The sequence below is a fragment of the Octopus sinensis genome, linkage group LG16, assembly GCF_006345805.1.
Source record: "Octopus sinensis linkage group LG16, ASM634580v1, whole genome shotgun sequence".
Lineage (NCBI taxonomy): Eukaryota > Metazoa > Mollusca > Cephalopoda > Octopoda > Octopodidae > Octopus > Octopus sinensis.
Genome location: NC_043012.1, coordinates 8,468,820 through 8,496,319, shown reverse-complemented (window position 1 = coordinate 8,496,319; position 27,500 = coordinate 8,468,820). Strand labels below are relative to the sequence as shown.

The 27,500-nt window shown below is 38.9% G+C and overlaps 1 protein-coding gene across 3 annotated transcripts; it reads right to left on the bottom strand.

The window, feature by feature from the left end:
- Window positions 1–6,568: 6,568 nt before the first annotated feature.
- On the bottom strand, window positions 6,569–24,511 carry LOC115220455 (something about silencing protein 10). Of its 3 annotated transcripts, none has more exons than XM_029790583.2 (14): window positions 24,368–24,511; window positions 23,174–23,294; window positions 22,002–22,052; window positions 20,884–21,019; window positions 20,311–20,382; window positions 18,640–18,761; window positions 18,099–18,176; window positions 16,696–16,752; window positions 15,428–15,543; window positions 14,318–14,414; window positions 11,660–11,799; window positions 9,954–10,083; window positions 8,655–8,762; window positions 6,569–6,877 (listed from the first exon to the last, which is right to left on the bottom strand). In XM_029790583.2, exons 1-14 carry the CDS (start codon window positions 24,373–24,375, stop codon window positions 6,788–6,790), a joined length of 1,326 nt encoding a protein of 441 aa, XP_029646443.1. In that variant the 5' UTR covers window positions 24,376–24,511; the 3' UTR covers window positions 6,569–6,787. The 3 variants fall into 3 exon arrangements, with proteins under 3 accessions (XP_029646443.1, XP_036365766.1, XP_036365767.1); XM_036509873.1 differs by having other exon boundaries at window positions 9,954–10,080; XM_036509874.1 differs by having other exon boundaries at window positions 20,311–20,322.
- Window positions 24,512–27,500: the final 2,989 nt, after the last annotated feature.

The following is a 27,500-nucleotide window of genomic DNA, read 5'->3' as shown; positions in this document are numbered from 1 at the left end:
TTGGCTATGGTGGATCGAATCCACTTCATGCATGCAAGATCCACTACAGACGTATCTTTAGTTGCTTAATGCAACCCTATGTGGAAGCACTCCGTCGGTTACGACGACGAGGGTTCCGGTTGATCCGATCAACGGAACAGCCTACTCGTGAAATTAACGTGTAAGTGGCTGAGCACTCCACAGACACGTGCACCCTTAACGTAGTTCTCGGGGACATTCAGCGTGACACAGAGAGTGACAAGGCCGGCCATTTGAAATACAGGTACAACAGAAACAGGAAGTAAGAGTGAGAGAAAGTTGTGGTGAAAGAGTACAGCAGGGATCACCACCATCCCTGCCGGAGCCTCGTGGAGCTTTAGGTGTTTTCGCTCAATAAACACTCACAATGCCCGGTCTGGGAATCGAAACCGCGATCCTACGACCGCGAGTCCGCTGCCCTAACCACTGGGCCATTGCGCCTCCTCAATGCAACCCTATACCACAATTGTCGTAACAGAGATAAATCAAACGACTTAGGCTTACCCGAACTCATATATGATAATTTATAACGACAAACTATAGTTTATCGTTATATATTTAATTCTAATTCGAATTTTCTTATATCTTCCCTATTACCGCATCGTCCATATCCGAATGAAGTATTCATTACAATAGGTAGTTCTAGCATAACTCCCTTAGCTTTCGATATGAAATATTAAATATACAACTTTCATTATTTGGAGTGGTCATCTATTGTTATTTTTATTATCTTGCTTCCTTATCTATTTTAATTCTATGTTTACTTACTTATTTATTTATTAGCTTTTTACGACCTGTTCATTGTATGAATCAAGGCTTATTCCTTCTCTATTTTTCTATCTCTCTATTCGTCTCTAATTAATTTTTATTTCTCTCTAGCGCTTCCTCTTCTTTCTAGTTTTTTTTCTAACCATTCCACTTATCTTTGAAGGTCGGGCAATTTCTTTTCCTCACCGTTCTTTCTCCCTATTCTTTATTTGTTTTGTTTTCCCTCCACCCTTTTATCATTAATTACTACAGCAAGATATACAGATAGATAGATAGAAAGATAGATAGACAGATAGACAGACAGGCAGGCAGATGGATGGACGGACGCACGGGGAGATAGATAGATAGATAGATAGATAGATAGATAGATAGATAGATAGATAGATAGATAGATAGATAGATAGATAGATAGATAGATAGATAGATAAGATAAGATAAGAAAAACAAAAGTGAATGCTTTAAAGGACATTGTCAACGACAACACTACGACAGGTCTGAATGGAGTTAATGTGTTCTTGGCGCTAGATGTCTGGCTGTCGAATATAAACGTCTTCCTCCCAAAAATTGCAGTTTGCTCAATCAAAATAAAAACTCATGACGAAACAATTGTAGTAACATACGTATCACTCCTTCATAGCCATCCTATGAACTTTTCAGCCCACCGTTGTGTGTGTGTGTGTGTTGTGTGTGTGTGTGTGTGTGTGTGTGTGTGTGTGTGTGTGTTATACGCATGTATGTCATTATTCGTGGAGGCTCATGGCCTAGTGGTTAGAGCAGCGGACTTGCGGTCGAGGGATCGCGGGTTCGAATCACAGACCGGGCGATGTGTGTGTTTATGAGCGAAACACCTAAGCTCCACGCGGCTCTGGCGGAAGGTAATGGCGAACTTCTGCTAACTCTTTCGCTACAACTTTCTCTCATTCTTTCCTCCTGCATCTTGCAACTCACCTGCGATGGACCGGCGTCCCGTTCAGGTGGGGAACCTGTACGCCAAGGAAACCGGGAAACCGGCCCTTATGAGCCAGGTATGGCTCGAGAAGGAACAAACAACAACAATGTCCTTATTCAGTTTATTTCAAGATTTCTTGCCAATATAGAAAGAACCGGTTTCTAACCTAGATCCAAGGATCCCCCATTAGAATTTCACCATCAACAACAGGGTTTCTTTGTATGCATGTATGTATATCATTATTCAGTTTATTTCAAGATTTATTGCCATGTGTGTGTGTGTGTGTATGCATGCATGTGTGCGTGTGTGCGTGTGTTTGTCCCTGTAACTCAGCGTTCCACCAAAAGAAACCAATGAAATAAATACCAGACCAAAAAATAGGTACATGGGGTCAATCTGTTCGACTGAGCCCATTGCGGTGATGCCCCAGGATGGCCGTAGTCAAATGACTGAAACAAGCGAAAGATAAATGATAAAAGCTTCCGAAAGTATTCTTCACAGTTTTCTTCTTCTTCTTCTTCTTCTCCTCCTCCTCCTCCTCCTTCTTCTTCTCCTCCTCCTTCTTCTTAGGCCGGCGAGCTGGCAGAATCGTTAGCACGCCGGGCGAAATGCCTCGCGGTATTTCGTCTGTCGCTACGTTCTGAGTTCAAATTCCGCCGAGGTCGACTTTGCCTTTCATCCTTTCGGGGTCGATTAAATAAATACCAGTTACGCACTGGGGTCGATGTAATCGACTTAATCCCTTTGTCTGTCCTTGTTTGTCCTCTCTGTGTTTAGCCCCTTGTGGGTAGTAAAGAAATAGGTATTTCGTCTGCCGCTACGTTCTGAGTTCAAATTCCGCCATGGTCGACTTTGCCTTTCATCCTTTCGGGGTCGATTAAATAAATACCAGTTACGCACTGGGGTCGATATAATCGACTTAATCAGTTTGTCTGTCCTTGTTTGTCCCCTCTGTGTTTAGCCCCTTGTTGGTAGTAAAGAAATAGGTATTTCGTCTGTCTTTACGCTCTGAGTTCAAATTCCGCTGAGGTCGACTTTGCCTTTCGTCATTTCGGGGTTGATAAATTAAGTTCTAGTCGCATACTGGGGTCGATGTAATCGATCTAATAACGATTATACTTAACACGCAAAAATGACATTCCATGTGTTTCCTATTCTCACCATTATAGTCTCTGCTTGTTGCATATTTCTTGTTCTTGTTCTTCTTTAAGCCAATGTCAACCCTTACAGAGCAGACCTAGAATCGAAGTCGTCTTTTTATGTGTATCTGGGATAAAATTATCTCATGTGGTATTTCAAGACAACAAGATTTTATTTTAGGAAGATTTAGCTGCTATTTCTAGCATATTTCTACGACCACGAAAGGCCACCTCGGCGGCTCTATGTCTGTAAATTCTAGTGATGATAACAGAAGAAGCAAGCAAGATAAAGTCGCTCAAAGGGTCGAAGTTGTTATTTCTACGTTACTAAGTAATGTGACGTCATTAGATCATTAATCAATGCAGGTAAGAAATAAGTACCTTAGATCTATAACCACTGTGACCTTCAGTCAATGTGGCTATGGAACATTCATGAAACAATGGCAACATTATTCTTATTTTCGATTCCTGGTAATGTTCCACATTTTTAGCACAAAAAAAGGAAAATAGACAATATTTATAAAATTAGAATAAGGGAGATAATTCTGTAAAACTTATCGCAGGGACAATACTTTATACATGAGTAATTTCCCTTTGACCGATTCAGTTTAATACAAACGTTTAATGTAAACTGGACACCACACTTTTGTAGGTACTGTATACTCTTTACTCTTTTACTTGTTTCAGTCATTTGACTGCGGCCATGCTGGAGCACCGCCTTTAGTCGAACAAATCGACCCCGGGACTTATTCTTTGTAAGCCCAGTACTTATTCTATCGGTCTATTTTGCCGAACCGCTAAGTGACGGGGACGTAAACACACCAGCATCGGTTGTCAAGCAATGCTAGGGGGACAAACACAGACACACAAACACACACATATACATATACATACATATATACGACAGGCTTCTTTCAGTTTCCATCTACCAAATCCACTCACAAGGCATTGGTCGGCCCGGGGCTATAGCAGAAGACACTAGCCCAAGATGCCACGCAGTGGGACTGAACCCGGAACCATGTGGTTGGTTAGCAAGCTACTTACCACACAGACCAAATCCACTCACAAGGCTTTGGTCGGCCCGAGGCTATAGTAGAAGACACTTGCCCAAGGTGCCACGCAGTGGGACTGAACCCGGAACCATGCAGTTCGTAAGCAAGCTACTTACCACACAGCCACTCCTGCGCCTATAATAATAACTGGGCTTGAGCATGGTGCTAGTGGATCTCCGTCGTTTGACTGAATTAACATGTACGTGGCTGTGTATTCCGCAGGCTCTTGTGGTCTTAACGTAATTTCCAGGGAGAATCATCGCGACAAGATTGTACTTTTGAGAGTTACAAGTAAATTCTTCCGATGGAATTTTATGCAGTTTCCGTCTACTTGGCTTTATTGAAAAAGTATGAATCACCCCGAAACTATAGAAAATATGCTTCAGAGCTACCTCGCTATGGATCGAACTCGGGACTTTGCGGTTGCGAAGCGAACATCTTAAGTATAGGTAGCTCTGAAGCATATTTTCTATAGTTTCGGGGTGATTCATACTTTTTCAATAAAGCCAAGTAGACGGAAACTGCATAAAATTCCATCGGAAGAATTTACTTGTAACTCTCAAAAGTACAATCTTGTCGCGATGATTCTCCCTGGAAATTACGTTAAGACCACAAGAGCCTGCGGAATACACAGCCACGTACATGTTAATTCAGTCAAACGACGGAGATCCACTAGCACCATGCTCAAGCCCAGTTATTATTATAGGTGCAGGAGTGGCTGTGTGGTAAGTAGCTTGCTTACAAACTGCATGGTTCCGGGTTCAGTCCCACTGCATGGCACCTTGGGCAAGTGTCTTCCACTATAGCCTCAGGCCGACCAAAGCCTTGTGAGTGGATTTGGTAGACGGAAACTGAAAGAAGCCCGTTGTATGTATGTGTGTGTATATATATATATATATATATATATATATATATATGTGTGTGTGTGTGTGTGTGTGTGTATATATATATATATATGTATGTGTGTGTACATGTTTGGATGTCTGTGTTTGCCCCCCAACATCGCTTAACAACCGATGCTGGTGTGTTTACGTCCCTGTAACTTAGCGGTTCAGCAAAAGAGAACCGATAGAATAAGTACTAGGCTTACAAAGAATAAGTCCTGGGGTCGATGTGCTCAACTAACGGTGGTGCTCCAGCATGGCCGCAGTCAAATGACTGAAACAAGTAAAAGAGTATAGACAAGATCTCCATTCTCTCTTTCTCGTTCTAAAAGGAGACTCCATTAAAAAAGATAAACTAAAAGGGTCAGAACACATAGTCCCGATCCTTGTGGGGTCAATAAAATAAGTACCAGTGGAACATTGGAGTTGATGTAATCGACTCATCCCTTTCCCTAAAATTGCTGCACTTGTGGCAAAATTTGAAACCAAAGGTGGCAAGCTGGCAGAGTCGTTAGCACGCCGGGCAAAATGCTTAGTATTTCGTCTGTCACTACGTTCTTAGTTCAAATTCCGTCAAGGTCAACTTTGCCTTTCATCCTCGATGAATTAAGTACCAGCTGAGTACTGAGGTCGATATGATCAACTTCGCTGTTTTTTTTCCCCCTCTCATTCTCCATTTACAGAAAAAATGAAACTAAATGAGATCATACCACAATCTCTTTCTGAGACTGAAACCTACATCTACCTCACTGTCTTGTCTGTAACAAAACACCCTTATCCACTAGGCCACAAAACCAGTAATACTACTTTCCTTCACTCTCTCTTCCTGTTTCTTGAGTAACGCTGCAATGGACTGGCATCCCGTCCAGCTGGGGGGAACATATACGCCACAGAAACCAGGAAACTGGGCCAATGAGCTTGGCTGGGCTTGAAAAGGGCGCATAAAAAAAAATATATATATTAGCAAGAATTCACGAAAATAAACAAAAGACAAAGACAGGTGGTGTACAAAACAAACAGATGTATTAGTATAACGCTCAGGAATAGAAAAAGTCTTTTACGTTTCGATCCTACACTCTTCTACAGAAAGGGACACAGAAAAAACAAGGAGAGAAAAAAATATGTAGTGGCTAGCGATCAATCATATACACACACATATAGACATACATACATGCATATAAACAGTGGGTTTCTTCCAGTTTCCATCTACCAAATCCACTTACATGGCTTTGGTTTGCCCAAGGTGCGATGAACTGGGAGTTAATCTTCTCGCTGTGGTTAGGAAGCAAACTTCTTACCAAGCATTCTGTGCCTCTCCTAACTGAATCAGGGGTTGTCTCAGTCGAGTTGATACCAAAAGTTTTAACCCTTTAACATTCAAATTATTCTGTCAAATGTAATGCTTATTTATTTACATTGTTCTTATCTCAGAGCTTTGAGATTTCAATTAGAGATAGGTGGAAACCAGTTCTAGCTGGATTCACCATGAAACAGAAGACCATTTGGGCCAGATATGGCCAGTTTAAATGCTAATGGGTTGAAGAAAAAAACAATGAACATATACACTACACTCACGGAGTGGTTGGCATTAGGAAGGGCATCCAGCCGTAGAAACACTGCCAGATCAGACTGGAGCCTGGTGCAGCCTCCATGGCTTAGCAGACCCCAGTCGAACCGTCCAACCCATGCTAGCATGGAAAACGGACGTTAGATGATGATGATGATGATGATGATATAAAAGCAACAACACATTTAAGATATGTTTTATATTTTTAATGTGTGTATTAATGTGTATATATATATGTATATTATACACACAAATACGGTATATATATATATATACATAAATTGCACGTGCTTGTACACACAGAGAGTGTGTGCAAAAGACAATGCTGCCATATAAAGAACCGCAGGAGCAGTTGAGAATGGTCCAGAAATAAAACCCTCTTTATGTTTGCTGTGGTTCAACGTGGTCCATCATTTCAGCTTGATGCTGTGTTTGACACCAGAGCGAATACCAAACAACTCTCCCCCATAGCGCTTCATCTCGGTCATCGGCTGTCGAACCTGGAAGAGATTAGAGATGTGAGATCAGAGATGTGAGATTAGAGATGCGAGATTAGAGATGTGAGATTAGAGATGCGAGATTAGAGATGTGAGATTAGAGATGCGAGATTAGAGATGTGAGATTAGAGATGTGAGATTAGAGATGTGAGATTAGAGATGTGAGATTAGAGATGTGAGATTAGAGATGCGAGATTAGAGATGCGAGATTAGAGATGTGAGATTAGAGATGTGAGATTAGAGATGTGAGATTAGAGATGCGAGATTAGAGATGTGAGATTAGAGATGCGAGATCAGAGATGTGAGATTAGAGATGCGAGATTAGAGATGTGAGATTAGAGATGTGAGATTAGAGATGTGAGATTAGAGATGTGTTACAGGATCAGAGAGAGACAGACAGACAGACAGAGAAGTGGGGGAAATGGGAATACAAGGTAATGAAGGAGAGGACAAAGAATAAGGAGAGAGTAAGAAGAGGAAGTACTGAAAGGAAGAGAGGAAGCAAAAGATACGAAGGGGAGAGCTTAAGTTGTTTTATTTATCAATTATGAAATTATGTAATTTAAATTAAGCTATTAGAATTGTCTCCCCTGTTTTCCGCTTGCATTTCTAGAAGTGGAACCTGTTGTCAGTCAAGCAGACTGAGGCAATTGAACTTACAAGTTGGCTGCCTTGGGGCAGTAGACAATAACTGTAACCACAGAGTTTGATCATATGACTGTGTAGTAAACAAGTCCAGCATTTTAATGATACGCAATTAGTCATTTGTGTAATGACTGCTCTCATTGTTAAAGGTTTAATTAGAATTAATTTCCATTTCTTAGCTTACAACATTCAGTATGCTAGCATCCGCTTTACTATTAAGTTTCCATGCAGCAAGCATCCCTGGATAATTTCAACCACTACAACTACCACCACCAATCTAGTCACTTTTCCCAGGTAAGCCACACACTTGGGGAACAAACTTAACTACACAGCTGTGTGTGTGTGTGTGTGTGTGTGTGTGCGTGCGTGCGTTTGTGTGTGCGTTTTCAATGTTTTTTTTTAATGATATATACTCTATGGATGTTGCGTTTTTCAGATTATTGGAACAGTAGCATCATAAAGAAATTTCCTCCTTTTCAATTTTCAGATTGCCACAATCTAAAAGTATCTCTTCAAGTTAAACATCTGGATTAAATATCCCAATTCACTTACTATATATATATGTATGTATGTACATGTGTGTATGTAAATATATATCATCATACACATATATTTATTTATATATATATATATATATATATATATAATATATATAAACAATTGCAGCATGGAAGGTGTTTCTAAGCCATTTAAGAAACACAAAAACCGTTAGATTCACTTCAACATTCAAATTTAATTTGTCAAAATATTTTCGTCACTTTGAGACCGCAACCTGTTCACTGACAAAACTTTGTGCTAGTTTTGTCGTGAAGAGTTTGCGGTCTCAAAGCGACGAAAATATTTTGACAAATTAAATTTGAATGTTGAAGTGAATCTAACGGTTTTTGTGTTTCTTAAATGGCTTAGAAACACCTTCCACGCTGCAATTGTTTTCGTTCTAGCACACGATCTCAGATCAAGTCACTCGCTATGCAAGTACATCTCCGTAAATATATACATATATATATATATATATATATATGTATATATGTGAGTGTGTTGGCATGGATGGTTATAAGAGTAAAGACGAAAAAATTAGTCAAAACAGAACAAAAATACATGAATAAAACCAATAAGAAAAGAGTGAGAGGCTTACCTGTCCCTTTCTTCGAATTTTGGCCTTCTTGAACTTTGTCCTGTGCTTCACACGAGGATTAGCTTTTTCCTTCTTGCTATATCGAGTCAAACCTTTGTTCTTCTCCATCTTTAAGAGAAAATTCAACACAATTTAGTTTTGGATTTTGGAGGAAACTGGTTGGGGTTTTTTTTTTTCTTTTTATCAATAAAAGTGAGCTTCTGAACAACACAGCCCTGGCTGTGACTATAAGTTATGACTTTTTATAAAATAGACTGAAATATATAACAATATTTGTTCCCTAACAGCAAAGATCAGATAGTTATTTCTGCAACAACTCAAAAATTTCTTCACTTTGTAAAAGTTATCTCCCCTGCTTCTGAAACCCCGCTAAGAATTGCCGCTTTTTTTTCTTTTCTTTTTTTTTTTTGTCCCAAACTCAGAAATTTCAAATTAAAAATTCAAGTACGAAATTCACAAGACCCCTTTTAACCCTTTTGATACCAACACATCTGAGACTGTCCCTGGATCCGTGATAGCAACTGCCTATGTAAATCAAAACCTTCTATCAAAATTTCATTTTTATTCATGTTCCAAACGTCAGCTTAATATTTTCCTAAATTCTTCAATATTTTCAAAATTAATTAAAACAAAGGCAGCCCAGTGTATGTGTGTGCACGTGCACACACACAAATATACTATGGGCTTATTCTAGTTTCCGCTCACCAAATCCATTCACAAGGGTTTGGTCAGCTCAGGAGCTAAAACAGAAGACTGAACTTAAAACCATATCATTGTGTCATATATAAATCATAACCACAGATATATATATATATATACATAGGTGCATATATGTAAATCATATATACATAGATGTGTGTGTGTGTGTGTGTAACGTCATACATTTATTATGAAGACGTGTGACTCAGTAGTGAGTTCGAATCCCAGACCGGGCTGTATGTTGTGTTCTTGAGCAAGACACTTTATTTCACCCTGCTCCAGTTCACTCAGCTGTAGAAATGAGTAGCAACATCACTGGTGCCACACTGTATCGGCCTCTTCCATTCCCTCGAATAACATTGGTGGCATGGAGAGGGAAGGCTGGTATGCATGGGTGACTGCTGGCCTTCCATAAACAACCTTGCCCGGTGTTGTGCCACGGAGGGGAACTTTCTAGGTGCAATCCCATTGTCATTTATGACCAAAGGAGGTCAATTATATTACTATTATTATTATACATTTATTAAAACCAACCCACCAAAACTAAAACAAAACAAGTAATTCAGTCCCTAACTCCAAAAGTCCACCAAAGAATCTCACCTGGTAAGTAATTGCTCTCTTTTTATCAGCACCCTCTCCATTAATCTCTTCCTCATCATCAGCATCAATATGGTTAGAATCAATGAGGCCTTCTCCATTTGTTTCTGCCATTTCATCTTTTGGAACTTTGCTAGATTTGAGAGAGAGAAAAACAAATGAAAATTACAAGAAAATTTTTTTTTTAAACAACAAGTTTTAATCTCAGAACTTCCACTTAGCACCTGCTCCTTCCTGAGCCGTTCCTATTTCTTTTACCGCCTCCTCCACTAACTCATATTTACCATTGACTAGACATCCACCCTTGCTCTATTCATTACATTAACGTCTACTGCCTGTCTCTCTCCTCTCACACCCCTATTAACTTATCCACCCCTCCTTCCCAACCCTCAATCCACATTCTCTTATTTTCCCTTTCGTGTATCTTGAGAGTACACCCTGATAAGTTGTCACCAACTTCTTTATCTTCTTTCCAGCTACTCACACACTCCTATATAACACTGGGGTATTCATGTATATCATCATTTAACGTCATGGCAAAGTCGACCATGATAGAACCCGAACTCAGAATCCAAGGAAGGATGAAATGCCCTTAGGCATCCTGCCCAGCATGCTAAAGATTCTGCCAGCTTGTTGCCTTTTAGTTAAGCAAAATATTAATTAAAAGAAAGAAACATTACAAATAGCCAATAAACATGGGTTGGACAATTTAACCAGACCTGCATCAGACTCCAGTCTGATTTCGCATGGTTTCTATGGTTGGATGCCCTTCTTAACACCAAACACTTTACTGAGTGTGCTGGGTGCTTTTACATGGTTCTGCACAGGTGCTTTAACAAGGCACCTCACGGGCATTTTTAACGTGGCACTGCACAGGCACTTTTATGTGCACCGTCACAAGTGCTTTACACAACTAGAGGGACTTAACACTTATGCAGCAGAGTATGGGTTTCCTTGAGTACAGCAAGGCACTGGGCATCTCGGTCCTTTGTCACCTCACCTGAAAGGTTCAGCATCCTCTATGGCAATATACCTGTGCCTGTCTGTCTATCATACTTCAACCTCTCTCAATACCTGCCATAAAGCCTCTTCATTCTCCTCTACTAGAACCCCACTCACTTGAGGGGAATTCTTCCCCTTTACTTTTTTTTCTGTAAGTTACTTGGTAATCCCACTAGTGCTGGAGTTATGGAAAAGCATCCAGCACACTTTGTAAAGTGGTTGGCATTAGGAAGGGCACCCAATGACAGTCATTAAAAAGGTTGCAAGCAGCAACAAAAGAGCTTCAACTTCGGAAACAAAACAACTGACAGCAGGAGGAATGAGAACCCAGCTTCAAAATTTCCCCAAGACACCTGAAGAAGGCTGGAGGGTACATCAGCCGAAATGTTGTGTTAAAAACAAACAAGATGAGGACAAATATCCGTCAATTGTAAATAATGTACATAATTCCTCATCTCTTAAATATAGAACTGAACTGACTTACTGTTTAACCAAATTAAACAAACAATCAACTAGTTGGATATTCAAGCAAATGACTAATAATAAAGGAGTGAATTTAAACTAGTGCTTGTGTTAACAAAAAGTAGAATGTTTCTCATTATTGATCTGTTTGATTAAGGATCACATGGGGTGGATGGTGGGGGGTAAAAAGCAACATCTCACTTAAGCCTCATCTGTTAACGTGTTGCTATGATTATTAATCTCACCTTAACTGCTGTTGCTTTGGTGCTATATCGGTTTCATCAATGGGAACAAACTGAACTTCTTCTCCAGATTTCAGACATGTGGCCAACATTTCCATTTCACTGTGGAATTGTTCATCAAGTGGCTGCATCTGCTTCAAAAGCTGAAAATACAAAAAAACATTACCTTCCATCAACAAACTTATTTTCCTTCATCATGATCGTCATTTCATGTCTGCTTTCCATGCTGGAAGGTGTTTTGTGGTTTGACATCAACTTGCTGGCAGACAAAAGGGCTGTCATGTTCCAGTGTTCCTGTTTGAAATGCTTTCTACAGTTAGGTTCACCTTCCTAACACCAACCGGAATGTACTGGGTGATTTTTTTCATGGCACCAACACAAGTGAGGTGACTTTACCATCAGCAAAACTAAAGAGGGCTCCATGAGTGAAAGAATGAATAGGAAAGTGTGAGGATTCTAGATGAGATGGAAATAAATGAGTAACACCATGAATTCATCAGCACTTTACTTCCATTTTACCATATCTACAGGGGTCAGTTAAGTCCATCTCCAGCACAGCATTTCCTCCATCATTTCCTTCATGGGATTCAGCATTGTAGAATCAACTTTCATTTCTTCTTTGCACATCTTCCTTCCTTCCACTTACTCAACTGTCATCTTCCTTACACATCACATGTCCTTACCAGCATGCTCTCCTTCTTTACACACAACATCAGATTCCTCTTCTGTTCTTCTTTCTCTCAGTTCATTTCTCTTCTGTTGCTCATGCATGATGATGATGGTGGTGGTGGTAATGATGACAATTCCTCATTAATGTTTTACATCTGCTTTTCCATGCTGGCATGAGTTTGACAATTTTTGACTGAGGCAGTGTCTTCCTGATATCAACCTTTTCCATCACTTCTTGAAGCACACAGCAATACAGCATATCAATTCTCATCTTCCACCTCCTCGTCATCATCATTTAATGTCTATGCTCCATGTTGTTATAAGTTTGATGAGGTACAGCAAGTCCAAGGACTGCATCATGCTCAACTGCCAAGATTGGAATGGTTTCTATGGCCAGATCAACATCATCATTTGACACCCATTTTCCATGCTGGCATGGGTTTGATGGTTTGACAGGGGCTGGCTAGACAGAAGACTGCACCAGGCTTCACTGTCAGTTTTGGCAGGGGTTTTACAGCTGGATACCCTTTCTTACGCCAGCCACCTTACAGAGCAGACCGAATACGTTTTACACGGCACCAGTAACCGGTGAGGCCAGTCTTGACATGGTTTTTACAGATGAATGCCCTTCCAAACACTGACCACTGGTGGGGGTCACCAAGTAATATGCATGACAAAGATCCTTTGAGGTGGAGGTGGGGGGCGTCATTGGAGGTGACAGTCATGTGCCAGATGATGAGAGGTTAGAGTGTGATGGAGGGATAGAAACTGGTATCTTTCTGTAGAGAAGATGCATGCTTACCCAGTCAGAGGGAGAGAGCAAGAGAAAGAGCATGAGTGATCAAAAATGACCCTGTCTCTCTCTCTCTCTCTCTATTTTTTCTAACAGCAACCACTATACAGCATGTACTGAGTGGATTTTCTATGTCACCAGCACTGGTGAGATAGTCATGCAGCTTGCAAAGACTACTAAATCTACAAGGAATTCTGTCAAACCCATGCAAGCATGGAAGAATTTACATTAAAATAATGACAATGCTCTACCAATTAGTTTTTTTCTACTAAATTCTTTGCTATTTTCAAAATAAATTGAAAGAAATATAGTATGTATCAGCAGAAATATGCTAATAAAAAAGGTTTGCTCCAGCATGGCCACAGTCAAATGACTGAAACAAGCAAAGGAGTAACCACTCATCACATGTTTAACTCTAGCATTTAAACTGGCCATATCCAGCCAAAAACAGTTAAGTCAAATAAGCAAATACAATCATTCATCAACAGATGCTTGCGTAGTATACTTAAAATTAGATGGCCCCCAACACATAAGCAATATGGAGCTATGGCAAAGAACAAATGAAGTTTCGATTAGGGAGCAAATATTTAAGAAAAAGTGGGAGTGGATTGGTAGCACAATTAGAAAAGACACACCAAATGTAGCGAAAAGTGCTTTAAAGTGGAAACCAGATGGATATAGAAGGAGAGGTAGGCCTAAGAACTTGTGGTGTAGATCAACACAAAAGGAACTAGAGAAAGGGGGAGATTCATGGCAGAGAATAAGTACAGAAGCGAAAAATTATGCAACATGGAATTCAATTATAAGTGGCCTATATTCCGCGTTGGAGGGTTAAAGGCGAAAAAAAAAAATATCCATCCAAAATCTTCTTGTTTTATGCTCAAACCAGCCAAATCAGGCCTCTCACACCAACCCTACAATATCATACTAAAACTAAATAGTTGCCTCGTCAAAATCTCTCTCTCTCCTGCAACAATATTTTACATTCAAACACATTCTTTTCTACTGCCAGCACAAAGCCTGAAATTTTGGGGAAGTGGAGCTAGTTGATTATATCAACCCCAGCGTACAGCTGGTATTTATTTCGTCAGTCCCAAAAGGATAAAAGGCAAAGTCAACCACAGTGGAATTTGAACACAAAACATAAGAACCGTACACGCGTATCATTCAATGCCAATTAACAAACGAAGCAGACTTACATTGCGATACTGTAAGAGACGCTTCACAATCGGGTGATTCTTCACTGGGAACCGGTCACTCTTCAATTTCAGATAGAAGTTGACGTTTATGCAATAACTACAAAAAAAAAGAAATATATATATATAAAAAACTTCAGTTGGAGTGAGAGGAGAAGGTCACTGAAAGATTGCAAACAACTACATGATTGGGAAGCAAGATTCTTAATCATCCTGCCCCTTATCAAGGATCTGGTACAGAGTAATACTAATATTCCAACAAAATTCCCTTCCCATTTCAAACTCTTAGTACAGAACTGCATCATCATCATCGTTTAACGTCCGTTCTCCATGCTAGCATGGGTTGGACGGTTTGACCGGGGATCTGGGAAGCCAGAAGGCTGCACCAGGCTCCGGTCTTATCTGGCAATGTTTCTACAGCTGGATGCCCATCCTAACGCCAACCACTCCATGAGTGTAGTGGGTGCTTTTTACGTGCCACCTGCACTGGTGCCAGGCGAGGCTGGCATCGGCCACGGTCAGATTGGTGCATTTTACGTGCCATTGGCACGGAAGCCAGTGGAGGCGGAACTGGCAATCATGTACCCTTCACATAAAATTCTTGGCAGCATAGAGGGACCCTAAAAATACTTGCATCCCATTTCAAACTCTGTGGACAAAACTGCACAGTACCCTAAAAGCGTAATACAAGTACCCTGTACATGTAATACAAGAACTCTACAGGAGTACCCTATGAATGTAACTGCCACCCATCACTTCCGAGTCTGGGTATTGAACTATTAATATAAAATGGCTGCAGAGTTACAGAAACACATGTCAGATGTTACAAATACCATCCTACTTCACTTCGCAAAACGTAATCTTTCCTGTAATAAGAGAAAGGATTCCTAGCAGTTGCTTGACTTTCAAGAAACCACAGCTAAATCTCTCAAATCGCACCATATGATCTTAAAAAATGGAAGGATACACAAGATAATGTATTCCTATATAGCACTCTTAAGACAGGATGGTCCTGGCTTAAACACTTATGATCATAGGTCAGCTTGAGTAAGACTGACCTGGGGCTAAACACCAACTTGCTCATCCCCCACCTTTCTTTTCCTAAATACAAACCTTAGGGTGAGACGAAGCTTCAGCTGAACATAGGCCAACGTCTGAGCTGGAACAGTCTCTTCTTCTTCTAGCAGTAACTGTTGAAGCGGGAGGAGTACATCCTTCACTTCTGTGAGCTATAAGAGATAGAAAACAATACATTAATACACATATGTAGGCGCAGGAGTGGCTGTGTGGTAAGTAGCTTGCTAACCAACCACATGGTTCCGGGTTCAATCCCACTGCGTGGAATCTTGGGCAAGTGTCTTCTGCTATAGCCCCGGGCCGACCAATGCCTTGTGAGTGGATTTGGTAGACGGAAACTGAAAGAAGCCTGTCGTGTATATATATATATATATATATATATAATATATATATATATATATATATATGTGTGTGTGTGTGTTTGTGTGCCTGTGTTTGTCCCCGATGCTGGTGTGTTTACGTCCTTGTCACTTAGCGGTTCGGCAAAAAGAGACCGATAGAATAAGTACTGGGCTTACAAAGAATAAGTCCCGGGGTTGATTTGCTCAACTAAAGGCGGTGCTCCAGCATGGCCACAGTCAAATGACTGAAACGAGTAAAAAAGAGTATATGTAAGCTGACAAGGGAGACTCTACATGGTCACTTGACTTGCTAGAAATAGCAGCAAAATCTTTCCCAAATCACATACTACTCTCATCATCATTACCATACTTCCATTATCATTTCACTGAGAGTATAATGGTTGCTTTTTATGTGCCACCAACACAGGAGCCAGTCAGGCGGGCCTGGCAACGATCACGTTCGGATGGTGCCACCAGTACAGGAGCCAGTCATGGGGTACTGGCATCAGTTACGATCAGTTGATGCTTTTTACATGCCACCAGCACGGGAGGCAGTCAGGCGTGCCTGGCAATGATCACATTTGGATAATGCTTTTTACATGCTCCCGGCACGGGAGCCAGTCTGTGGGGTACAGTCATTGGCCACAATATATATAAAGTGTATGATAGAGTTATACTTTAAATCCACTGCTGATAACTGTTCTATTAATCCTCTTAAGTAAATTTCTTTGGATTTCTATGAATTAAACTTCAAAGATTTTGATTCTAAAAATAAAAATATTGTACAATATTGTCAACCAGGAATTGAAACCCGGTCCCAATGTTAGTTTAGCTCTTAAGCTGTATAGCGTCCGCCTCAACAGGAAGACACAAAGAGTAAACAACGGAGAAGGAGGGGGGGGCATAAAATAGCAAAGAATATGTATGAATATAGAAATATAAAGAATAAAAAGGTAGGCTTACCTTGACTTTTAGATCATTGAGAAGTTCCAACAATTCTGGAGATTCTTTCTTCACGATCTGCATGGGGGTGGAAGAAAAAATGGTAAGGATAAAAGAGAGAGGAAGAGAACAAAATAAATAAATATATAAATATCATCATCATCATAATCATCAAATGTGTTAATTCTCATATTAATCATTATAATGATTGTCAGCATCATCAACATCATCATAACTATCACATTTACTTTTTAAACATATGTATATATATATATATATATATATATATAAGTCGTCTAAAAGTCCATAAGTCAGGAAAAAGATGCACTTGTATCTCTATCAATAGAGTGGGCGTATTATCCGAAGTGTACAACATTATCTAGTCATCATGGCCAATCTTATTAATCAGTTTCACATTAAGGGTACAATGGAGTGCTAGGTAACAATCTGATTATATAACCTTACACTCATCAGAGGTAGCCGATACGGAATGAAATATAGCATTGGCTACCTCTGGTGAGCATAGGGTTATATAATCAGAGTGTTACCTAGCACTCCGTTGTACCCTTAGTGCAAAACCGATTGGTAACATCAGCCGTGATGGATATATAATACTGTACACTTTGGATTATATATATATATATATATATATTCAGAATAATAAGGTAGTCAGAATGTTGGATGATTATATCATCATCATATATATTTTTATTTACATTTTATTTATATTTTATTTACACTTTTAGTGCTTTAAATCCGATAACGAATGAGAGCGCTAAAAGTGTAAATATAAATAAAATGTAAATAATAAAATATATATAATCATCCAGCATTCTGACTACTTTATTATTCTAAATATACAATATTTGTGCATCACTTCAAAAACTCTCACTCTAAAGCACCATCCGATCATGGCCGTTTGCCAGCTCCGTCTGGCACCTGTGCGGGTGGCACGTAAAAAGCACCCACTACACTCACGGAGTGGTTGGCATTAGGAAGGGCATCCAGCCGTAGAAACACTGCCAGATCAGACTGGGCCTGATGCAGCCTTCTGGCTTCACAGACCCCAGTTGAACCGTCCAACCCATGCTAGCATGGAAAACGGACGCTAAATGATGATGATGATGATGATGATATATATACATATAAAGGCCAATATCAGTTGCACATATACAGTGTATGTGTTTTGTTGATACAGCAATTTGCTGTGAGATAGCATCCAGAGAAAGCTCCCTAAAGAACACTAAATGTCACAGACCAGGTTAGTAACAAAAGGACTAAACAACAGTCTTTAAAAAAGGACACTGGACAAACTGGATGGTCATGACACCTAGGACCATTTTGATCATAGGTCTCATTGACCAAGGCAAACCAGCGGCCTAAGCACAACAACAACAATACACATAAAACAATAAAGATCTCACCTCTAGCTTCTCTTTCTTGGAAAGTTTTGTCAAATCTTTGGTGATCTTCTCTGTTGTAGCTTCAGATTTTTCTGGAGGCTGGCAAAGGATGAAAATAAATTTAACTTTATTCCAAATGATAATGAGGGACAGTAGGGACAGCCAAATTGATTCCCTGATCCCCAACACCTACTTTTCCAGTATATGTTTGGGATGTATTTTATTAACTTCTGGAAGAATTAAAAATGTACAGACACAGAATAAGTTCACTTCCAAACTACATGGTTCTAGGTTCAATCTCATTCCATGATACCTTGGGCCCAAGACAAACCAAGCCTTGAAAAAGTGGATTTAGTAAATGGAAACTAAAAGAAGCCCATCATATATAACATCTTACTAGTGCTGGTGCTACATAAAAAGGACCCCACTCCACTTTGTAAAGTGATTGGCATTAGGAAGGGCATCCAGCTGTAGAAACCATGTGCTAAACAACATGTCAAAAAACATAAATAAAACTAAGTGTCAAGATGTCTTTTAAAGAATGGTCAATAGCAGAACTTACAGCAAGCATGTCAAAGCCAAAATCAGCATCATCCAAGTTTTGGGCCATCTTCTTTTGGAGTGACAGCGCTTCTTTCTCTTCAAGAATTGCAGCATCGATTTCACCATCAGAACCAGACAGAACTGTAAATAGAAAATATACACACATACATATAAGACATTTTTTAATATTCTTTTATTCTTTTACTTGTTTCAGTCATTTGATTGTGGTCATGCTGGAGCACTGCCTTTAGTCAAGCAAATCAACCCCAGGACTTATTCTTTGTAAGCCTAGTACTTATTCTATTAGGTCATTTTTGCTGAACTGCTAAGTTACAGGGATATAAACACACCAGCATCGGTTGTCAGGCAATGTTGGGGGAACAAACACAGATACACAAACATATACACACACATATATATATCATCATCATCATCATCATCATCATTTAGCGTCCGTTTTCCATGCTAGCATGGGTTGGACGGTTCTACTGGGGTCTGTGAAGCCAGAAGGCTTCATCAGGCCCAGTCAAATCTGGCAGTGTTTCTACGGCTGGATGCCCTTCCTAACGCCAACCACTCCATATTTGCAATGGGCTTCTTTCAGTTTCCATCTACCAGATCCGCTCACAAGGCTTTGGTCAGCCTAAGGCTATAGTAGAAGACACTTGCTCAAGGTGCCATGCAGTGGGACTGAACCCAGAACCATGTGGTGGGTAAGCAAGCTACTTACAATAGAGCCACTCCTACACCTGTATATATATATATATATATATATATATATATATATATGTATATATATGTGTGTGTATATATATATATATATATATATAATATATATATATATATATATATATGTATATATATATATATATATATATATATATATATATATATATATGTATATATATATATATATATATATATATATATACATACACACACATACATATACACAAACACACGTGTGGTTTTGTGACTGCACTTATAATCACTAGATCGTGGGTTCAATTCCCTGATTGGGCGGCACGTTGTGTTCTTGAGCAAAACACTTAATTTTACATTGCTCTAGTCCCAGTTCGATTGAGGAGTAGAGTTGGCCTGCTTGTCTAGCCAGCAGGGTGGCAATGCACTTTGCATCATTTGATGGCTAAAACAATGCAAAGTGCATTGTGACCAGCGATGTGTAACAGCATTTGATAGTCTGGTCGGTCACGTGAGCATGTGATATACATACTAATGATTCAACCTTAAAAAGGGGGAGGACAGATTCATTGAAAACAAAAGATAAAGCAGATATAAGAGAGAAAGAGGGTGCACGTTGGGGAGATGTAACAGTGTTGAATCTAAAAGGGTGGAGAAGGGGTGATGGCTTTTGAGGACAATACAGTTGAATACAACAAAAAAGGGTAGCAGTTTGGATCAATCCAAATGAATACTGCAGGGTGGACGAGGTGTGGCAGTTTAGGGCAAGAGAGTTTCAGTATAGGGGAATACTGCTGAATGTAACAGGGTGGAAAAGAGGGTGGTAATATGAGGTAATACAGGTTGATACAACAGCATGGAAAAGGGGTGGTTGTTCAGGGCAATACAGATGCAAATATAAGGGAGGACAAGATGATGACAGTCGGGGTAAAAAAGCAAAAGGAGAAAAAAAAAAATTAAATATCAACATTTTCTAAAAGATACTTACTATATTCTTCATCTCCAAGACCTCCATAGAAAACATACTTTTTATCTCCCCATTTCTTGTTATATTCTTCCTCTTTGAAAACAAAACAAAAATTTGGTTAGAATTGATAATTATAGAGACATCAGAAAAAATTATATAAATATCTTTGTAGACAACATGGTGTTACTTGGCTCATCAGAAGATGATCTTCAGCAAGCACCGAATGGCTTCTCAGCCAAATGCTGTGAGGTAGGAATGAGAATTGGTGCTGTGAAAATTACCATACAGATAAGTTAACATTCCTTTTTACTAAGATTTCTTGTTCCTACTTTTATTTCACATTTCTGTTTTTATTTACTAAAGAAAACTTATTCAGACAACTTCTAGTTATATAATTTTAGCTTGTCATATCTTTATATAGGATGTAAATAGCAAAATAAGTTCATATAATCTAGACCTGAAGATTGGCAATATAATCGTTTTAATATGGTATTGTATTTCGAATATATATATACATATACATATGTATATACACACACATATATATATATACTTATTCAAAATGAAAATCCTGACACACACACACCAACTTACTTTTCACTTTAAGTTTGTTGTATTTAGCATCTCGCAGGTTCTTTTCTTTCATAAACTTCAGCTGCTGCTTACATTTTTGGTACAGATTACTCTCATCCTCCTCTTCAGAGTCAGATTCAATGCCCAGTACCATCTCCTGCAATGTCATCATCATCATCGTCATCATTTAGATATCACAAACACCCAATCACCCAACCAATCCCAAGATTAACTAGAGCCAGATTCCATCATTGGCTGTAGAGCACCACAGGTATAAGTAAGGTTTGAATTTATGACCATGTGGTCTGATAAACCAGCATGTACCCTAAACCTCTCCACCAGTTTTACCTTTTATATATTGTTATTTTTTTTACTTTTTGCTTGTTTGCTTTTACAGAAGTTTACAAAAAAAAAGAAAACATCTGTATTTGTGAATGTGAAGTCATATGTATGAGTCTGTGTGTGTGTGTATATATATATATATGAATGTGTATATGGAGTGAATACAAGGAGTATGTCAAGTATTCAAGGAAAGGTAGCAATTATTAGAAACAGCCTTTTTTATGTTCCCTAAGGGACATGTTCACCTTTGATCTCTACCTGATACCCAAGAAGCTGTAACATGCACAAAGCCTCGCTTCAGTAAAACCAATTTGACACATGGACTAAACCAAGTGAAGGCAACCACCAGGTTTCAAAAAAAATCGGTGAGTTAGGGCACGTCTACTCTACTATAGGAAAACCAATTTTGGTGGATTCAACAGATAAAACAGCTGATCCAATAGTTTCAAAAAATGATTCCAACAGGGTTAACGGAATGCTAAGAGACCCACAAGACAATATTAAAGTCCAAGTCATTCAATGCCTCCATATCTACCCAGAACTATCTTTACATCTTGACTCTGAATTAAGATTAGACTCAAACAAGAGAGTTAAGTCAAAGTTGTGTGATACACCTGCATAAAAAAACCAACTCCCAAGCAAATCAAGAGATCACATAATGTTATGGCTATCATCCAATGGATGGACAAACAAGTTGAATTATGTGCAAACATGATAGCAAGTTTATCAGAAACCCTACTAAAAATGTAATGGAGTAGGCCTTCCTCCTCTAAGCCAAATAAAAAAATTATACCAACCTCTTCATCAGAGCTTGATGCCTCAGCCATTTCCACATTGTCAAGAGAAATCTGGAAAATAAATCACAAAAATATATAAAATCACAACTATCATCAACATCATAAATTTCCCTTCATTTCATTTCATGTCAACTATTTCAATCTTATCTTATCCTTATCATTTAACGTCCGCTTTCCATGCTAGCATGGGTTGGACGGTTCAACTGGGGTCTGGGGAACCCGAAGGCTGCACCAGGTCAGTCAGATCTGGCAGTGTTTCTACAGCTGGATGCCCTTCCTAACGCCAACCACTCCGAGAGTGTAGTGGGTGATTTTATGTGCCACAGACACAGGTGCCAGACGAGGCTGGCGAACGGCCATGCTCGGATGGTGTTTTTATGTGCCACCGACACAGGTGCCAGACGAGGCTGGCGAGTCCAAAATATTTGTTAACCTATCACCCATCACGCCAGCCTGGTAATGAAGTCTTGTAATTTTCATGAAGAATGTCCAAAGTACAACCATTGGTTATTATTGTGTTGTGGCCCAAATGTCCTCCCTTTCCTACAATCAATAACAAATTATAACAACACTAGTCATAGTCAGTTCTGTTATCATTGAACTGCTTGAAGAGAAAAGTTTCTATACCTGAAAGGAATAAAAACCATTTTTACCTCAAAAGTGCAGGTTCCTTAACAGCGGTTTGGAAATTCCTAAAGACATGAGAGACTATGCTCTTAAACATGATCAGTAGATCACAGCCCCTTAAAACTGAACCAACAATCTTAAACACTGGTGGGTCTAAACCAACAATGAGCCAACATGGTTACTTGACTTGCTAGAAATAAAGAGTAAGAATGTGTTAGTTGTGTCAAGTGTTGCTCACAATTAAATAGATTAGATTATTACAGGATCTGGTAGGGTTCAGATGACAACAGGAACTGGTAGCAACTCAGGTGTGGCTTTCATTTAAACAGATTGGACTTTAAGAATTGGTTGCATCAACAATGCAATACACAAGACTATTCAGAACTTGATTGTGTTTTTATATTCCAATAGAGTTGTGGTGAGCTAAAAATCAAATAAGTACCAACTATTCTTACTCTATGGAAACAACAAAAGCAGCTAATAAACAACATAATGAAGGATACAATGGGGATGGTGGGGGGGCAACATAAAGAAATAGCGCCTACTTTATCTTTGTTGGCATGAAAATCATCGATGTCATCATGGAAATATTCATGACTCTCTGGGTTTGGATCCTCGTTGTCAGAGTCCTTACTCTGACCTGGTTTTACAAACTTTTGGCGTTTTCTGAAATAAATTTAAAAAATAGGCAAATGTGGAGAATGTAATTCGGAAGCGATGGGTAATGTATAAAAAACATCCTGGATTTTCTTGAAATACCGAAATGAAAATAAAATATAGTTTACTACAGAGATGGCACTACAGTGGTTACAAATATAGGAAGTCTATCATTTCTGCAGGAATATAAAGCAAAAGGAAATTTGGCGATCCTTCGGCATTGGTATACAGAGTTTGGGTATGAGGTGGCGTCATTCATCCTGTATTTCTGCCCAGCATTTTTAGCTGTCGTGAGGAAAAGTTGAGTGGGTGAACGATGTCGTGTACCAATACCGAAGGGTTGCAGGAAATTTTGAAGGGAGGTTTTAATTTAGATCACTTTGAAGAGGAAGTTTGCATCATAGAATCAATGATGGTCTCAGGTGGTTTGGAATCAAAAGGATGAAGACAAACATAATGGAGAGAGAGAGAGAGATTGTTTCCATAGATAGATGGGAAAGTTGGTTATTACGTACATAAAAAAAAAAACCACCTTCGGGGCAAAACGGAAGGAACCACTATAGAATGATGATTATGTCAGTTTAATTACTTAGCAATCAGATTCCCTCATTGGCTCATAAAGTATTAATACCAAAAAAAATGTAATTAACTCAGTTTAATTAGCTTTAGCAGTTACTAATGAAAATGATTTATTTGTAAATTGGGCGAATGTTGTACGTCGTTTCCATGTGGTCTCTTGTTTAGCAGCGGAGAGCGTTGTTTATATACATATTCGACATTTTTATACGCACGTTTGTGTATATGTATTTAGATGATGGCACTCAACACTCAACTAGACTAGTCGTGTTTATTACATATACACCTACATACAAGCACGCAAAAGATATTATATAATAACTTTGGTAAATTTTCCATATCTTTTGTAGGGAAATAGTGAAAGAGAATCTAGAGAAACATATGATGCCTAAATGAACAATGAAAACCAGTAATGATTATGGTTTTAGTGAAGGTTAAATTTTGATTACAAATATAATATTTAAACCCAATAATTTGGGGAGAAAACAAAATTCCAAAACCCTTACTTTTTCATTTTGTCAACACGTGTGTTTGATGTCTTGATAGAGACTTCCTCTAAAGATATAAAAGATATTCTCTTTAGTTTCGTAAAAATATTTAGAGGTATTTTCGTATAGAATTCTCTAGTCACCCCAAAATTATTTCTTTGGATGAATAATTTTTTGTCATAAACCAGTTCAAAGGCTTTTATTCAAATTTTATTTCTTCTTGCCGACTTATCTGTTAATTAATCACTGCTGTCCAGATTTTATATTAAGTAAAGACAGTATCTCTCTATTAACGTCATTTGACACTAAGCCGCATTTTCGTTCTCAATACAAAATAAGATTTCTATTTTTTTACCTAATATTTCCTATTGCAGAAAGGAATTAATGATAGGATATTATAATTCATAGCAGTTTTAAGCATTGTAGATTACGAACTTGCAACAAAGAGAAAATCATTTTTGAAGGTGGTGAAATTTCCTCCTCCTTTACCGTTTGACTTTTTTCTGACAATATTTCAGAATTATTTGGTTTGCAAGATTTCTGATGTGAATTCGTGTATCAAAACCAGTCTTGTGTTTTGGGAGGGTCATTTTTGTCAATTATTATTGACATAATGACCCTCCCAAGTCTCAAGGTTTCAGAATTATGTTTTGTATAATCATCGTCTCATATCTTTACAATATAAATCTGAATATTTATCAAAAGAAAGTCAAAAATTAAATTTTTTAAAAATACGGAAAGGAGCAAAAGAATCGCCACCCTAAATTTCTTTCTACTTTTTTGCAGAATCGTAATTTACGATACTTAAAGCATGTACATACAGAAAAAAAATCACTTTTTAAGGCACTGCATAAAAGGATCTTTTTAAATCTTTTCCTGACACCAAAAGTTCTTATCAATTTTTAATGTTATTTGTGTCATCAGCATTCATAACTACATCAGTGTAGAAAATATAAAAACATTCTGGTGGTAGGAAAGATTTTAAAAAGTTCCACATAATTTCCGACTCTATACTACTGGAATGCTGGAATATTAAATTGACCACATTAGTTTTCATTGACACTGAACAGGTAAAAAGAAAAAAACTGATCTCAACAAGGCTTGATGTCAGAATGTCCGACGCTTTTGTGAATTCCCTTCCTAAAATTATAAGGATTGGTTTATTTCAATAAAAGGAAAAAAATTAGAATTTTCTTCTTACAGTTTTTAAGCTCTTAGTAACATTACTTTTGATAAATTCAAGTAAATTATTTAACTGTTGTTGGTTGAGAACAAGCACAGGCAATCTTTATTTTGAGAAGCAGGCCACATGAGACATGGCTCTTCATCAGGTGGACCACACTACAAGAAAAAAAATCAAGGGACTTTTTCATTCGAAAGTCCCATGGGCCAAAGCTTCTATATTTGCTCAGAGTCAGCTCATCTTACCGATTCCCATCATGCCTCCAACATTTCGACAACCTAATCTTTGAGTGACTCAAATGCTTGGTCAATGTCAGACTCTTTTCAATGTCCCACGATCAGGCTGCATTGCCCAAGCAATTTGGAAGTCTTGGTCTTCATAAGTGTTCGTCCCTCTCTCTCCCCTGCTTCCTTTCTTCCACTTACGCCTGCTCCACCCTGGTGAGCAACATCCGCTCCTCTCCAACGTGTTTCTACAGCTGGATGCCCTTCCTAATGCCAACCACTCTGTTAGTGTAGTGGGTGCTTTTTACATGTCACCGGCACAGGTGCCAGAGGAGGTTGGCAATGGCCACGATCGGTTGGTGCTCTTTACGCACCAGCGGCACAGGTATCACAATTACAATTTCCATTTGATTTTTTGATGTTGATGTACTTGACTCAATAGGTCTCCTCAAGTACAGCGGGTCGCCCAGCAATCCAAGGTAAGCACAGCAGGCCGTCCTGTGATCCAAGGCACTTTGGATGGGCTGGGGCTTCTATGTGAAGCTGGTGCAAGAAACAGTCATGTACTCATGTTATTTGTCAGGTCTTCGCAGTCGCAGCATATATGGAACTTAAAATAATAATTTCTAGTGCAAGCACAAAGCCAGTAATTTTGGGGGAGGGCTAATTGATCATATTGACCCCACTGCTTGATGGGCACTTACTTTATCACCCTTGAAAGTATAAAAGGCAAAGTTGACCTTAGTAGAATTTGAACTCAGACTGCAAAGCCAGAAGAAATTTTGTCCTGTGTGCTAACAATGCTGCCAACTTACAGCCATCTAAATACAATTGATACGTCTAGAAAATGTGTGGAGAACCATTTGCTGTTGCCATCCACTTATCATTGTAAACAAGGGTTTTTGAACAAGGTTTTTAACCAAAACCAAATTCCATGCAAGCTTATTGGATCTAGTTTGTTTTATTCACAAAATCTGCATTTAAAAAAAAATTTTTTTTAATCTGAAAATAGGTTATATTGATGCAATTTTCCATGCTTCTTCCTTTGAAGCCATGAACTTGTGGAGAAAATATTCAACAAAAAAGTTAGACAGTTAGGCACAGGAGTGGCTGTGTGGTAAGTAGCTTGCTTACCAACCACATGGTTCCGGGTTCATTCCCACTGCGTGGCACCTTGGGCAAGTGTCTTCTACTATAGCCTCGGGCCGACCAAAGCCTTGTGAGTGGATTTGGTAGACGGAAACTGGAAGAAGCCAGTCGTATATATGTGTATATATATATATATGTTTGTGTGTCTGTGTTTGTCCCCCTAGCATTGCTTGACAACCGATGCTGGTGTGTATACGTCCCCGTAACTTAGCGGTTCAGCAAAAGAGACTGATAGAATAAGTACTAGGCTTACAAAGAATAAGTCCTGGGGTCGATTTACTCGACTAGAAGGCGGTGCTCCAGCATGGCCGCAGTCAAATAACTGAAACAAGTAAAAGAGAGAAAAGAGAAAAGAGAGAGTTAAAAATTGAAAAAACTGTGTATTTTAAGAAACTTTCTGTGTTGTAGTTGTGTCATATCTTGTTGTTACTCTACAATTAGGATGTCTACATTATCATGTGCTTCAATACTGATATCATCATCATCATTGGTATCATCACTTAATGTCTGGCTTTCATGCTGGCATGGGTTTGAAGGGTCCAACAGGATCTGAGGTGCCAGGGGACTATGTAACATACTAAAACAGAAAAATATG